The 16,988-nt window shown below is 40.2% G+C and overlaps 1 protein-coding gene across 1 annotated transcript in view; it reads left to right on the top strand.

Annotated features, from left to right (window-relative positions):
- LGSN (lengsin, lens protein with glutamine synthetase domain) overlaps window positions 1-15,022 on the top strand; it is a 137,239-nt gene extending 122,217 nt beyond the window's left edge. Inside the window, exons 4-6 of the mRNA XM_073675492.1 lie at window positions 105-939; window positions 6,997-7,187; window positions 13,537-15,022. Coding sequence (XP_073531593.1) covers window positions 105-939; window positions 6,997-7,187; window positions 13,537-14,739 — 2,229 coding nt within the window. The 3' untranslated portion in view covers window positions 14,740-15,022. The remainder of the gene's footprint in view (window positions 1-104; window positions 940-6,996; window positions 7,188-13,536) is intronic.
- Window positions 15,023-16,988: the final 1,966 nt, after the last annotated feature.

The raw sequence follows: 16,988 nt of genomic DNA, 5'->3' as shown, positions 1-16,988 counted from the left end.
TTAAGAGCAGATCCATGTGACATAATGACATATCATCAGTTTGTTATATAAGCAATAGATTTATAAAACTAACTTTTATTAACAGCTTAAAAAATTGACTTTAGGATCCCAGCTACACCAAATGTGATGAAGTAGATGGCAGTGTGATATCGAGTCTTAGAAGGCGGAGAGGAGTAAAAGTTACTGGCAAATACCTGCCTCCATTAGAGTGGGAGAAAATAAATACTTGCCATTCTGTAAGTTCCTTAAATAATTATTATTTTGAAGGCATATATAATGATATGGAAAATTATTTTCAAGCATCTGATATGTCTACTAAACTACTTCTCAAGGATAAAAGACAAAGTACTACACAAAAAGATAACCGAGGAGATGAGTCATCTAAAACAGAACAAGAGAAACAAAGAATGGAATCAGTGGTATCTATACAAACTGCTAGCACCAAAAATGTTAAGAATGTTCCAGAAGAAAACATAAACTCTAAACAAAGTGCTAAAAACATTCATGAAAAGTCAAATGAAGATCTTTTACCTTTGGGATCGGCCATACCTAAAGAGACATTGGAAGAGTTAAAAAGCATTATTAAGGAAAACCCATTGACTATTCATAAAAACAAATGGACTCCAAAATCCACAACTAGCAGAACTTTGATACGTCCTCCAACACAAAGTGAGAAACAAAGTGAAAAGTCTGTCTTAACTTTTGAAACATTTAAGCCATATGTGGTGAAAGAAATCCAAACGTTACAATCCACAAAAACTCCTGAAGAGAATGAACCGCATGACCTGTTGATGGGACAGATTTTACCAGATCACGGAGAGTCACAAAAAGATAAACAAGTGATGCAGCCTATTCTGCCGTTTGAGGAAAAACAGAAAATAATACCTAATAAGTCAAACAATGCTGCTGGTATCAAGTTTAATCCTCCCTCTACTGATGGTAAGAATACTGATTTCATATTGCTAGTAAGACATGATCCATATAATATCACCATATTGTGTGATTTGTGTTGTCTAGTAGCTGATCAATTTAGTAATAATGTTCTCGATGTGTTATTCATATATATGTATATCTGTTATGTGTTTGTACAGTTCTTTGTGTTTTCAAAAGCTACTACTGTTACAATGATTTAGGGCTTCAAGCAGAATAAAGGCTGAAAAACAATTTCAAAACTAACAGAGCCATGGTAAAATCCAAAAATTCTCATGCAACAAAAATATTTGCCTTATTTTTGCATATCAATATCTTTTTGTATGAAATCAGAACAAAACAGTTGTTACAGTCAGCATATTAGTGGGTATTGTCAGTAGACTGGACAAAGCCTCAATCTGGTTTGAGCTGGGTACATTTGGATGGTGGGGTCGAAGAGGGTCCCTGATTTTCATCCTTTATTCTCTGTGCAAGAATCTTGAATTTGCAGAAGGGAATGTTCAAGTGCCGACATCTGGAGTATACCCATTTTTTCAGCTGTGGCAATGAGACATTAATAAGGTTAGTAACAAGCTGGGGTTCATAAACATGAAGGTAGGTAAGGGAATCTAACCAAGGTATAATCCTGAAACATAGTCACAGGAAAGCCAGAGGTCAAGCAGGCTAAACAATAGGTAGAAGCAAATCTAGGGTTCCCTGCACTTGATGCAAAAAAATTTGTTGACTCTTCCTCCTATATACAGCCTAAACGGTGTGAGTAATTGTCATTTGATCGCTCATGTGCAATTTGCATCCTTACAGTGACGACCAACTGCTCTTCCTTATTCTCTCAATGTATCCTAAGTAGTGTTGAGCGAGCACTAAAATGCTTGGGTGATCGAAGCTTGGGCCGAGCTCACCGAGATACTCGGGTGCTCGACCAGAGCGACGAGCCCAATGTTAGTCTATGGGAGACCTTAGCATTTTTGCGGCTGCACCCCCGGCAGTCTGTAGAAAGCCTAAAAAGTGCCCAAAACGATAGTGACAGTGCTCAAGTGACATGGGGACAGCATGTGGATCGCCCCAGGAAGCATTTCTGACCCACAGGTCACTGCTGTCAACAACGTGGTCAGAGGTATTAAGCCACTTTTACGGGCTCACGATAAAATGTTCAAAAGCGAAACTGAAACTGTTTTCTTGTGAAATATGTTAAGGAACATCCTTTCCAGGGTAAAGACTTGTGTATAAGGTAAAAAAAAAAAAAAAAAAAAAGAGGATTTAGATGAAAAAAAAAGGATTTTTCCTGGCCCCTGAGACCTGGGGCTAAGTCTAGCAATTTGAGCAGCAGCAGCACACAGGACTGTAATGCAGTGTTTGTTGGTATAACCACTGCATCTCCTATACCACCTGCCTGCCTGATATCTATGATGGATATTAGTCCTCAGAAGAACTGTTTGTTTTATTTTGCAGGCTTTAGAGACCCTACACTACCTATTTCGCAGTATAAATCTGTCCCTAGCTCAGCAGCACTCTCCCTACACTGTCTGATCTGGAGCGACTGTGTCCAAGATGGCGGCGCCCAGTTTTAAATACTCGAGGTGACGCTGTGCGGCCAGCCAATCACTGTAATGCCCACAACCAACATGGCTGTGGCATTACAGTGACTGGCTGGCAATCCCTGCATGTTCATTGGCTCTGTAAAGAGCGCCAAACATGCAGGGCGGAGACTGGAGCTCCCGCCCGGGTAACCCGAAAATGCTCAGTGCTCGCCGAACATCCCGAGTAGTGAGATGCTTGGGCGAGTACCGAGCAGTGTCGAGCATGCTCGCTCAACACATCCTAAGTCATGTGACAATGCTTGCTAAAGGGTCAATATAGACTTTTAGGATTGCTACTTCCCATAGGTCGCACTAGAGTTCTAGTTCTCTTCCTCTCTGAAGAGACAATTTTCATATTTCCCAGAAGAGCATTTCAGCTTAAAAGTCTACTCACCTTGACATGCTTAACATGTCACTCTCCGCAAGGAGAAACATTACCCCTTGGATACTGGTCAGACGCCTCTAACCCAGCCAAACCATATCTCACACTTTGTACTGACAAGAGGCAGTACCCCGAAACACAGTGTCTGCAAATTGAGATTCTGGTTTTGGCTATTATCCTAAGTCATGTGACAAGGCGCGTTAAAGAGTCGATATTGACTTTTAGGATTGCTACTTCCTATAGGTGGCACTAGAGTTCTAGTTCTCTTCCTCTCTGAAGAGGCAATTTGCATATTTCCCAGAGGAGCATTTTGCTTAAAAGTCTCCTCACCTTGACATGCTTAACATGTCACTGTCCGCAAGGAGAAACGTTACCCCTTGGATAATGCTCAGTGAAAACTCCAGTCCTTGCTTTATTGAGAGAAACAGGAAGAGAAGCTTGTCGGCACGTAACTGTAAGTATTCTTTTGCTTCTCGGCCTTTTGGCTAAGATCAAGTGAAGTATCTTTCGAAAAGGCGGCTTTGGCCGTTGGCCGCCCTAGTAGATTGATACATTATGCACACTGGGGTTTGGGTGCTTGTTAGTATGCCAGGTGGCTAATATAGTCATCTGGTGGAAAGCATGGCCCCCCAGGATTGACGCCATTGGGCCGGGGAAGATCGAAAGCCCGAAGTGTGAAGTGCCCCAGGAATGGTGACCCCACTTGAGTTTCTGGGACATTTGCACAAGCACTTTAAATTTTCTTTCTTCGCGCACACCCTTATTCTGGGACTTCTGGCCTTAGGATGGGGAATTTTTCAATTCCCAGTCGAAGGTCTGGGCAGTATTATACTGTGAAAACTTCACTATTTATTTAATCTTTTTGTCACTGTGTGTCCACTTATTCACGTGGATCACGTCCTACTAGGATTTTGTCGGGATGCTTTTCCCTAATGGGTTCCTCTCTTGTCAGGTCTGGGAGGGAGTGTTTGGCCATCAGGTTCCACTCCCCCCTGAACTCCCCTGGCTCTCCTCTTTCGGGAGGAGAGCATTGTTGGCTTCCCTCTTCCGGGAGGGGAGCACAGTCTTTGGCTCTCAGTGCCTTGCTCAGGTGAGAACTCGGGCAGATGCTGGGAGTAAGATTGGGTCGCCTCTGCCTTCGGCTGGAGGTGGCTATTTGTCCCTGTTCCTCGCTGTGGCCTTCTGGCTTGGAGGGACGAGGAATGGTTTGTGGGACCCTTCTCTTGTTGGAGAGGGTTTCATGTTGACCAGCATCCTAGTGCACTTTTTTTGTGCTTTCGATAAAAAAAAAGTAAAAAAAAAGCAACAAAAAACTGTAAATATGTGAGTATATGAGTGGTCATGTGATGACCAATGGTACCAGCCAGCAGATCTGAATCTTGACAGTGAGTATATTATGCACTGTTACAATTTTACATGCTACAGTGCTTAATGTTATAATTAATGATCCTAACATAAATACAGATGTAATAACCTTTAACTTGTCAGATAGCACAATAATTTATTAACATAGCTATGTATCACATCATCAGACAAGTTACGGATTGCTACATGTACTCAGGATCAGAACCAATAACAGTATAGGAACACAGCACCAGACCACAGTCATTACAGGAATACATCACTAGACACATCACCAGAGCCACCAATAGTACAGAAATACAGTATCACAACAACCTTTAGTACAGAAATACATCACCAGATTCTTCATTTGTACAGGAATACATCAACAGAACTACCATCAGTAGCAGAATGCATCACCAGAACCACCAACATTACAGAAATACAGCATCACAACCACCATCAGTACATGAACATATCACAAGAACCATCATCAGTACATGAATATATCTCCAGAACAACCATCAGTACATGCATACAGCACCAGAATCGTCATGAGAACTTAGACACATCACCCGAACCACCATCACTCCATGAATACATAACCAGAACCACCATAAGTATATGACTACAGCACCAGAACCATCATCAGTATATGACTACAGTACCAGAACCACCATCAGTACATGACTACAGTCTAGAGCCACAATCAGTACATTAATACATCAACAGAACCATCACCAGTACAAGAATACAGCACCAGAACCAACATTAGTACATGAATACATTGCCCAAATTAATACATCAATTGCAATGTCAGCTCAGCTTCATATAAAATTGTATTGCATAAACCTAAAACTCCCAGTATGGTCTAAGCAATGGTAAGAAGATACTCTGAGTTGTTGTTAACAGCCATCATCACACTGTAGACCACAGGAACCACAGTACTGATGAGATGCAAGAAGTATCACCAATAAACATTTACAGCCAGATACCTTATAGGTGACATCTTCTCTGATTGGAGTTGTTCTTTTTTTTTTCTTCTCCATCTGGTCCAGACACCATGATTACTTTTCACATCCACGGCACAGGTCTTCTGCAGCACATCTCAACACTGTGTCCTTAAAAATATCAGTGTCATTTGAATGCTTGTGAATAAAAATATCTACCCTATGCTGTGCCCCTGAATAAATAATTGCACCTCACTGTGCTTTCTGCACAAACTATGACCCTCAAACTGTCCCTCTTATGGTACTTGGCCTCAAAACTGTTTTTTTCTATAAAATATTGCCCCCCCATCTCTCCACCATTCTCCTTTCCATACTGGGCCCGCTCCTCACACTTTCCCACATATTATCTCCTCACGCTGCCACCTCTCTAACCCCTTTGCACCATGGCTACTTTGCATTTTTTTTTTCTTCCTCTTCTTCCCATGACTTTTTATTTCTTCACTGACCTAGCCATATGAGAGTTTGTTTTCTTAGGGATGAGTTGTACTTTTAAATTACATCATTCATTTTATCATGTGATGAACTGGGAAGTGGGATACAGGAACAACTGTTCAGACACCTGCCCATGGGAAGCTATATAGATGAAATGCCTAGCTAACCATGCTCCTGTTTGTACAAAGTACAAGAAACTACAACAAAACCAAAGAAAAGAGCCAGAGCATACGTTGGTATACGTACATTGTGAAGAACTACGTTCACACTGTGGCCATTTCACAGATAAAACTCAAGAAAAAAACAAAATGAGAATATACCCTGTAGTAAGTAAATAATTAAATAGTACATGTAAATAGCATAGCATACTTAGTTAAGACTATTTTGATAAAAAAAAAGCATAAAAGACATCCCATCATGACAAGGTATACTCAATCAGGATGGTTTTTGTCTGTGAAAATTGACAAGTCTGAACTCACACAGAGTGACTGCAGACTTGTACCCTAAGGCCAGACAACCCCTTTAACTTTAAAGTCTTTAAATTTTGTGTTTGAAATCAGAACTTTATATACTTAATAGCTTGAATGACTGATGTGATTGTTCTGGTGTAAAAGTAAATGTTCACTGTAAAAGTACATGTTCTTATGTTAAAGACAATGTCTCATTTTTATATTAGTTTACTTAAAGGAGTTGTCCACTACTTTTACATTGATGCCCTATCCACAGGATAGGGCATCAATGTATGATCGGCCGGGGTCTCGCACGCGGAATCCCCGCCAATCAGCCGCTATCGGTGCCGGCGGCGGCAGCCACCAGCCGGAAATGCTCACCTGCGGGGCTCTGCTGTCAAGTGGTAGTGGCCGCTGCGGTGTACTGCCCATCCGCCTCCTATAACAGCACCGATAACATCTGATCGGCGGGGTTATTGCGTGTGGGACCCCGGCCAATCATACATTGATGCCCTATCCTATGGATAGGGCATCAGTGTAAAAGTAGTGGACAACTTCTTTAATTAGCTAGTAATTAAAGAAGCTTGAATGGCTTTCAAAATATTGAAATCAGTCATACTCACGTGCTCTAATCCCGCTCTGGTAGTCTGTGCCAGGGCAGAAATCAATGTTGTCTTGTTTTTTAGTTACCTGAATACTAACACCTGTGTTTGTCTGTAGTGGTCAAATGCCTGGAATAGCGTGTAATGGGAGGAACATCTGATGACACCCTGTTTCAGTCACCCGACCGCTAGCTACAGCCTTTGCAGACTATTTGTACGGTACAGAATATGTTCTTAGTGCATTGTATAATATTATTCTTGCTTTTATTTCAGAAAGCATTTGTTCCGGTAGTAAACCTGTTTATACAGCTTCCAGTGGAGGTCAAAACCCTCTTCAGTTAGTTTCTTCTGTTGAACATATTAAACAGCAGATTGCTAGAGAAGATGTACGATTTGTGAGATTTGAAGCTGCCGATTTGCATGGAGTGTCCAGGTCTAAAACAATTCCTGCACGTTTTTTCCAAGTAAGAATGGGCATATGACAAGGAATCTTGTCCTATAAGTTCAGATATGAATGTGTTTTTTCCCATGATAACCATTAATGGCTGAGAGCGGAATAGCTTCTCACTCTGCTTTGCTATTTCCATAACTTCCATTAAATGAATGTCTCCTTTAAAGCTGAAGACACAGCCAGACTGATTTTTGTAATCCATCCACCTCACACCATTGCACATAGACGGGTTGTTCTCATCTCTGCCCCTCCACACTCTTTTCTTCTCAGTACGGGGCACTCACACTGAGAAGCTACTTCAACTGTCTTGATAAAAAAGTGAACTTGGGCCATACTATTCCATTTTTTGGATAGAACGGCAAGGTAGCTCCTCTGTGACTACTTTATTCCTACCTTGTGTTACAAAGAAAAATTGAATTCTTCAATTTGAAAACCACAGAGAAACAGGAGAACTCATAACTTTTTCTTTATTTTTTAAGATTGTTCTGTTCCTATGGGAAACTATTTGGCTGGTATTGCAAATATCACAGAAAACCTTTTTTTTTGCATGTTATTTTTATAGAACAATTCCCACTGTAAAAAAAATATAAAGGTATGATATTTCATTTTGCATGCAGATTTCTAGTTTGTGATGTTGATGCTCTAACCCCTTAAAGCGGTTGACTACTTTATCTTTATTTTAACAGATGCGTTGGAGACATAATGTTGTGGCGCTTGCTATTATATATATTTGACAGGTTCTCCTCCTTCTCCTGTTAGTGCAGCTTTCCTCACATGTGACCAGACCTGTCCATCAGCCTTGTCTAAAATGTGAAAAAAATTCTAAGTTCGGCATTCATTGTGTGGTAAAAATGACCTGGCAACATGATTCTCCAGGTCAGCCCAATTAGATGAATACCAGACTTGTCCAGTTTTTTATCATTTGGTGGTAAAAAAAAATTCAGAAATTTGTAAAAAAAAAAAATGTTTGTGTCGTCATTTCCTGAGACCTTTATTTATTTTTTTTCCATCGATAGTGCTTTGTGAGGGCCTGTTTTTTGCACCCTGATTTGACATTTTTATTGATATCATTTTGGGGTACATATGACCTTTTGATAACTTTTTGTTGCATTTTTTTAAGTTCAAGGGGTATTCCCATCTCCAAGATTATATCCCAATATGCAGTAGATGTAATAATAGTAATATTAGCAAATACCTCCAATTAGAAATGTAGTATAGTTCTTCTGATTTGCTATCTCTCTTTCTCCATGTGCATGGCAGTTAGTTCTTAGTGGTCGTAACCATGGATATCTAAGCTACTGCAAGGCCCTGCATGGGGTAAGCGACATAGCTAGTCTGAAGAACTATACTACATTTCTAATTGGAGATATTTGCTAATATTATTATTATTACATTTACTACATATTAGGATATGATCTTGGAGATGGAAATATCCTTTTAAATGCGGCAACCAAAAAATGACAATCTAGGATTCCGATTTTTTTTCTTTTTGACATTTAATAAATGGTTTAAATATTTAAATTTTTTGATAGATTAGCCTTTTTTGGACACAGCTGTACCAAATATACTTTTTTTTTGTCTGTTTCAATTTCTTTAGTTTTGAAGGGGGAAAAGGGAAGTAATTTGAACTTTTATATATTTTTATATATTTTTTTAATTCTTAGTTTATTTTGTTTGTTTTCTTAGGGAACTTGAACCTGTGATAGTGTGATTGCTTATGCCACAGTATTGCAGTATATAGTGAAACTGCAGTTCTCTTATGGAGCTCAGCTGAGCTTAAAGGGGTTGTCCGATCCAAATCGATGTCTACAGTCACTCTGTGTGAATGCAGACTTATGAATCTGCACTGTGCGCTGCGGGAATTCACTGGTTTCTGAGCTGGGACCAGAGGGTATGTATGAGTTCTACATACTACCGGCCAGTGGGCAGGGCCTCGCTCTCCATACACTTGTATGGAGCAAGACTGCGCCCTCTAGTCGGCCACGCCCACTAGACGGGCTTCGGCCAGGAGTAAGTATAACTCATACATACCCCTCCTGTCTCGGCTCAGAAACCGGCGAATCTCCGCAGAGTGACTGCAATCTTATCGATTTGGAGCGGACAACCCCTTTAACAAAAGGGCAAAGATTGCATTTACAGGGGCTTTCAGCAGGCCACTGGCTGACATGTTAGCCCCTCCAGCATGATCGTTGGGGACTTATGGAAGCCAGTGAGTGTACACTTGTAGTGATCTACTTTCAATTTTGCTGTCAGAGATTGATAGTAGGTAAGAAGCTTTGATTGCATTTAATTGTATTTTATTGCAATGTTGCCATGGCCAAAAAACGTAATTGTAGCGTTCTGATTTTTTTTTCGTTACGCCGTTTACCAATCAGATTAATTTTAATTTAGATTTTGATAGATCTGACTTTTATGAATGCAGCGATACCAGATATGTGTTTTAATTATTTTATTTTTAATGGGGATGATTTTAACTTTTGTGGTTTTTTTTTCATATTTTTTATTTTTTCCCCCCTTCTTATTGTATTTAATAGTTCTCTTAGATGACTTGAAGCTGCGATCATCTGCTTGTGCTATACATAGCAGTGTATCAATGCTGCTATAAACAGAGAAAATCACTATCTCCTATGAACGCCTGCTAAATGCTGGCTTTCACTGGAGGATCGTAATGACAATAATCTGGATCATTAGGACACCTTTGGCTGTCAAGACAACCCAACGGCGCCCCACAATCATGTGTGCCGATGGGCGGGTGGAATGCCGCGACCCTCTGCCGGCACTTGTTAAATGCCACTGTCAAAGATTGATTTCATTTAAAAGGTTAACAGCCATGGGTGGAGCTCTTCTCCACCCGCAGCTGTGAAAGGCACATGATGGCTTATTAAATCAGAAATCATGTGTAGGGAAGATGCGGGCTCAGCGTGCGAACCTGCATTAAAGTCAGCAACACAACTTTAGCCGTACATGTACGTTAAAAGTCGTCAATTTTTATTTATTTATTTATTTTACTCACTTATATAGCACCATTAATTCCACAGCGTTTTACAGACATTATCTGCACTGTCCCCAGTGGGGCTCACAATCTAAATTCCCTAGCAGTATGTCTTTGGAGTGGTTAAAAGACTTCTCCCTGCCTCCTGCCCTGGATTGACAGTGTCTTCTGTTCTGAGAGAATTGTAACCAGCAGAGCTGTATATAGTGGTGTTGCCTGTTATTATAATCGTATAGTATGATAAGGAAACTGCTGCAAATTCTTCCTAGAAGGGCTGCCATTATGAGTCTTACATAGCTCCAGTGGTCAGTATGAAAACTGCAAGAATTCTGATATTGTTTTTTAATACACAGCATAATAGAAAAAAATAAGTTGCCAAAAATGTTTTAACACAAAAGCACAAAAATTTGACACAATAAGCACGAAAATGTGAGTTAAAAATGACATACTCCTTTTAAGTGGAAATTGGGAGCAGTCATGGACTGGGACTAAAATTCAGCCCTGGCATTTCAAAGTACACAGGCACATGCCTGAACATTCTTCTTTACCAGATTGGGGTCTCTATTACTTATATTACGCTGCCTGCAGGAAATCATGATTTACTACAAGACCTATATTTTCAATAATATCACTATGTACAACCTAATAATAATGATACTGCTTTAAAAATATTGCAGTATAACAAATACCACCAGACCATAACCAAATATCACCAGCATATACAATAGTGATAATACTGCTCCACTGATCAGCAGCCAAAACCACTTTAACAGGACTGATATTACAGTGACCATACAGTAATCATATAATGGTAATATCAGTTCTAGACCAGTGCTCTGCAGACCATAAAGTATATGTGTCTGCTGTACAGGTTCTCATCAGTAGTGTTCTTGATGATCATAGCCATTTCTTTTACCCTTTCTTTCCATTTGGCCCAGACAATCGTGACCTTTTCCATCCATAAATGTAACATTGAGACTACTTTAGCTTACTGCTTTTCTAGGACTCTTCTCACATTCCCCTGCCTCTAGACAAACCATATAGTGCTATAACCAATGTCCTAGACAGTAATAATGCCCATTCTGTGTCCTACATAGTAATAGTACCCCCCTATTGTGTCTACACAATAACCGTGCCCCTACACAGTAATGTTTCCTCTATACTTCATCGTAGTAATAATTCTCCTCTGCGTCTCCTTAGTCATACGGTACCCTATAGAAATAGTGTCTCCTGTGCCTTCTTACAATAATAATTCCCTTGACCCTTTTACTATCTTAACGACCCCTCCCTCCTTATAATAATACAATCACCCCTGTCCTTTCTTATAATAATAGTAATATCTCCTGTACTTTAACTATAATGATTCCCCATTGTGCCTCCTTATAATAATGCCCCCCATTGTGCCTCCTTATAATAACGACCGCCAGTGCCCCTTTATTGTAATAATGCAGGGGCATACATAGAAATCATGGGGCCTTATAGCAAAAGTCCTATCATGGAACATAAGTTCATTAACAGAAGAACATGCCTGAGAGGGATATTTATATTGACACACAGTTATTTTGCACCTACTGAAGTCCCTCAGTGTTCTCACCCTCTATGATATCCCTTCCACGGCCACCATAGAATATGATGTCCCAAAAAAAACCTTCCATACAGAATGATGTTCCCATATTCCTCCACCTACACAGCATGATGGCCCCACAAATCCTACATATTATGATGGCAACCCCAGACCCCCTGCACAGTATGATGATCACCATAGCCCCCCACACAGCATGATAGCCCTCACAGCCACAATACAGTGTGATAGTGCCTCCATAGACCCCTATATAGCATGATGGCCCCCCTGCACAGTATAGTGGTCCCCCACGGCCCCAGTACAGTGATATGGTCCCCCCACAGCCCTCCATATAGTATGATGTTCCACTACACAATGTGATGGTCTCCCACAACTCCAATCCAGTATTATAGCTCCATCACAGACCTCCATATAGTATGATGATCCCCCCACACAGTATTCTGGTCATCGACAGCCCCAACGCAGTATGATGCCCCCCCCACAGAACCCCATATAGCATGATGGTCCCCGTGCACAATATAATGGTCCCCAACAACACCAATACCGTATGATGTGCCCCACAGCCCCAGTACATTATGATGGCCCCCCACACAGTATGCTGGTCTCACCACTGCCCTCCCCATATAGTATGATTATCCCCCCACAAAGTATGATGGTCCTCCATAGTTCCAATATAGCATGATGGTCCCCCCAGACAGTAATTTGGTCACCCACTGCCCCAATACAGTATGATGTTCCCACAATAGCCCTCCATTTAGTATGATGGTTCCCCCATGCAGTATGATTGTCCCCCATTACCCCAATACAGTATGATTGTTCCCCACAGCCTAACGCAGTATGATGGTGCCGCAGCCCCTAAACAGCATGATGGTCTCCCAAAATCCCAATACAATATGATGGTTCTCCCACAGACCCCCATATAGTATGATGGTCCCTGTGCATAATATGAAGTTCCTCCATATAGTATGATGTTCCCCCACAGCCCCCATATGATGGACACTCACAGTCCCCATATAGTAAAATGGTCCCCCTCAACACCCATATAGTTTGATGGTCCCCCAGAGCCCATATAGTATGATGGTCTTCTACAGCCCCAATACAGTATGATGGTCCCCCACTGACCTCTATATAGTATAATGGTTCCCATGAACAGTATGATGTTCCCCCACAGCTGCCATACAATATGATGGTCCCTCTTATCCCGCAAAAAATTCTTATACTCACCTAATCCAGCTGCAGCCTCTGCGCCCTCTTCTATCCTGTCTTGCTTGTAGTGGATGCATGTGGCACAATTCAGTGACAACATCGCGCCGATCGACGTCCCCTGCCAGAGTAAGTGACAGAGCATGAAGCCGATGGCTCCGTGCTCTGCCACAGCTGTTAACAGTATTGGCGTCCTGCGGATGCCAATATTCCTAATAGTGCTGGAATTGAAGCAGCCCACAACTGGACTGACCCCTTTAACATTTGCCACATTTGTCCAATGACCAGCCGCCCCTGTTTGGGAGCCATATTAATTTAAAATGGGTAAATATTTGTATTAAATTGCAAATATTTTAGTATGAAATTTTGCACAGTGGTTCTAAACCATCCAAATTAGCACTGTTTATGGGTTAAGATAAGACTACAACATTGTTGTCTGTCTGGATTTAGTATTACAACTAGTGCATGCTGTGGGACATGAGTTATACTCTAAATGAATGGGTGGGGCGGGAGAAGGGTACTGCCATTAGGTACATATCCACATTTATTTTAGAAACAGAATAATATTTTGCTAATGTTTTTCAGGAAAGGGCCATTGGTGGTATTTATATGCCACGCAGTTACCTTGAATTGACTCTCAGTCCAAAGGACAATGAAGTAGACCACATCAACTCAATGCATTTTAAAAGTGACATCATTCTGAAACCAGACTTACAAACCTTCCGGATTCTGCCTTGGACTGAAAAAACTGCAAGAGTGATCTGTGATTCATTTACCTTTCTAGGGGATCCACTTCTCACCTCTCCACGATTTTTAGCTAAACGATTACTTCATGAGCTTGAGGAAATTGGGTTTTTGCTACATTCTGCTTTCACCTATGAATTTTGTGTATTCGGTATGGCTGAAATTATAAATGCCAAAACAGTATCATTTCCTGCAGTAACTTTATTGACTGACCATGACCAGTTATTCATGCAAGAGCTGTTTGATGGACTGTACTACATTGGTGGAAACATTGAAAGTTTTTCTTCTTCCATTGGACCTGGACAGATGGAGATTTCATTTCAACCTGATTATGGGTTGCAGGCAGCTGACAATGCATTCACCTTTAAAACTGCAATCAAAGAAGTGGCTAAAAAACATGGAAACATAGCAAGTTTCTATACTGATATGGTAGGTTTCTATAATTCTGGAATCTTATCACATAGCTTATGGGACATACGAGGGAAGAAGAATTTATTTTATAGTGGAACACATGTGCAAGAACTTTCAGATATTGGTAAAAACTGGTTATCTGGGCTTCTTCTCCATTCTGCAGCACTCAGTTGCTTAGTCGCTCCAGGAGTTGCTTGCCGAAAACATTTGTCAAAGGACATTAAGGAATCACAAGACAACATCTCTGCTACCTGGGGATTCAATAATAATGGTTCCACATACAATGTAAAATCCTACTGTAAGAATGGAACTTATATAGAAAACAAGTTATGTTCAGCTATGGCAAACCCTTACGTAGTTCTAGCTGCCACAGTTGCCGCTGGACTGGATGGGATCAAGAAGGGCCTAAACTTCTTCGACAGCCTAAACAGCAACCCAGATCTTCCTGAGCTTAAAGCTTGGTCTATTCCATTAAAACTAGAAGATGCACTAACTGCACTTCAAGAAGACAAATGTATCAGAGCATCTTTGGGGGAACCATTTATTCTATATTTTATTGCAATGAAGCAATATGAGTTAGAAACTGAGGAGGTCGATTCAGAGAGAAATAAATTTCTTGAATATTTTATATAAGTCACCAAGATACAATATAAATTTCTTTTATAAAATAAAAAGGTATTCACGGTGTTAAGTTTGGACAAAACATACACATTAATTTCTCCTTATTTTTTATATTGACTTTAAATTGTACGTATATTTTATAATGTTTTAATAGACAGAAATACCTTTTCAGTTATTTTGATATGTTTCAATCTATTTAGATTTTCAGAACAAAAGTCTGTTTTTGGGATAAAATTTATGTATTTAGGTAGACGGGTAAAGACAAACCAATGAATTGTAGAGAATTATTTAGTATACTGGTATGAAAAAAAATCTGAGAAGACCTAAAAATACACTACTCAATGACCCGATATGTGAATGGGATTTTTAACCCTTAGAGTCATCTCCCATGCATAACGGCTGTGATAACTGTATGAAATACTCCAAAATGGAACAAACAAAAACCACAGCTCATACCAAAAATCAAGCTCTGGAAGCCTTCATAACATGCTGTTGACAGAATAATGAAAAATGTATAACTTTCTGGATATGACAACTGAAACCTATTTAAAAAAAAAAAAAACTACACCCTATTTGGAATTTGTTTGCTGTCAGTACATAATATAGTAAAATGAATGCTGAATTTATCTCCAATGGTTTTAAATCCCTGTTTTCTGAACATTTGGCTAAAATACACTTGTATTTCTGCTATAAATTGAATGGATGAATTCTTTGAGCTGAATATTTGTTGTAGATAAAGAATGACAACTTTAGAACAAAAAAAAATGGCTGTAATTTGTAGTATCTATTGAAGAAATAAAAACTTATGATACCTGAAGAGTCATTGACTTTTTAACCATTATTGCCCCTTTTAACTTTCAATTTTGTATTTATTTGCTTTACAGAAAAAAAGAATTATTTTCTTAACTCATATTATTCGTACCCCACTTACAGACTATTCTAACTGGCCTCTTCATAGTTTTAATGTCTTAATGTTTGTGTATCTAATCAAGGACTTAAACATAAGAAGGTGAATCAGTGAACTAACCCTTCAATACTTCAGCAATGTTTTACTATGTCACGGCTGGGCCAGCCAAGATGCAAACTGGTGCAAGTGCAGTGCACTTGGCTAGTGAGTTACTCATTTTACTACTAGCTGTCAGACCAGTTTCATATGTCAGTTTTTTTCCACGTGAACAATGGTCCGAGTTTTCTACATTGTGTAGGATCCATTTTTGGTCTCTGTGTTAAGTTTCACAATTCTTGTTGAATCCGTTTTTCTCATATAAAAAATAATTTTTAGCTTTTCCTAGCCATTTAATAGTAAAGTATGGACAACACAATGATGACATCTGTGTGCTATCTGTTTTTTCTTCACGGGGCTATCGACTTCCATTTGCAAGTTTATTCTACCACACACATCAAAATAGGGCATGTCTCCATATTTTTTTTCAGACAACCGGACAAGTGAAAATGTCTAGTGGCTAATAATCTGCATTGAGCTCCTTAGCCTCTGTTCGGGAGAACTTTGACCTCTGCTTTGCCGCAGGTTTTGATTTTGATGGTTTAATGATGAATTGACACCTCTGTACTGGATCCTTGGCTGGATTTCTACCTTTATGTACAGTGACTATTGCAAAGTTTTCCAGTTATAAAACATAGCTTCTAACTACTCCCTACTGTCAACCAGGCATAGCAGATCTGGATTGGGGAAGCGCCGGGAACAGATGAAGACGGCAGCTGGTAACTATAAGACTAGGGTCATAGAACTTATATTAGTGACACTACTCCAGCGCTGATATATAAAAAAAAATGCTGAAATGGTGCTTTAACCCCATCACAACATTTGATGCAAGTTTACGTCATGGTCGGGAAAATAACTCAAATGATGCATAATGACTTAAATTTACATCATGGCTATCATGAAGGCACCGGTGTCTGCACGATCGCTGCAGGGAGATCGGTGTAAGTTAAAGCCGAGCTCTGGCTTTCACTGCCAGGACTGGCGCTCTCACCGACCTGGGACAGTTAACCCCCTAAATGCCATGATCGATAGCGATTGCAGCTTTTAGAAGGCTGAGAGATGGAGTGGCTCCCTTTCCCTTCAGATTGATGGCCCCCTGCGATGTCATCGTGAAGGCCCAATCATTGCCATGACGACCTCCGGGTCTGCCAGCTATGGCACGCCTGATAGACCATGCCAGGAGCATGGTCTAAGAGAATTCTATCAGTGCAGCACTGACAAATAAAATGCATTGCAATGCATTATACCAGTGATCAGA

This window comes from Phyllobates terribilis, unplaced genomic scaffold, assembly GCF_046119375.1.
Source record: "Phyllobates terribilis strain yellow unplaced genomic scaffold, ASM4611937v1 Scaffold_3__8_contigs__length_932513732, whole genome shotgun sequence".
NCBI classification, from domain to species: domain Eukaryota; kingdom Metazoa; phylum Chordata; class Amphibia; order Anura; family Dendrobatidae; genus Phyllobates; species Phyllobates terribilis.
Note: the sequence above shows the minus strand (reverse complement) of the source record. Positions and strands in the feature narration are given on the sequence as shown.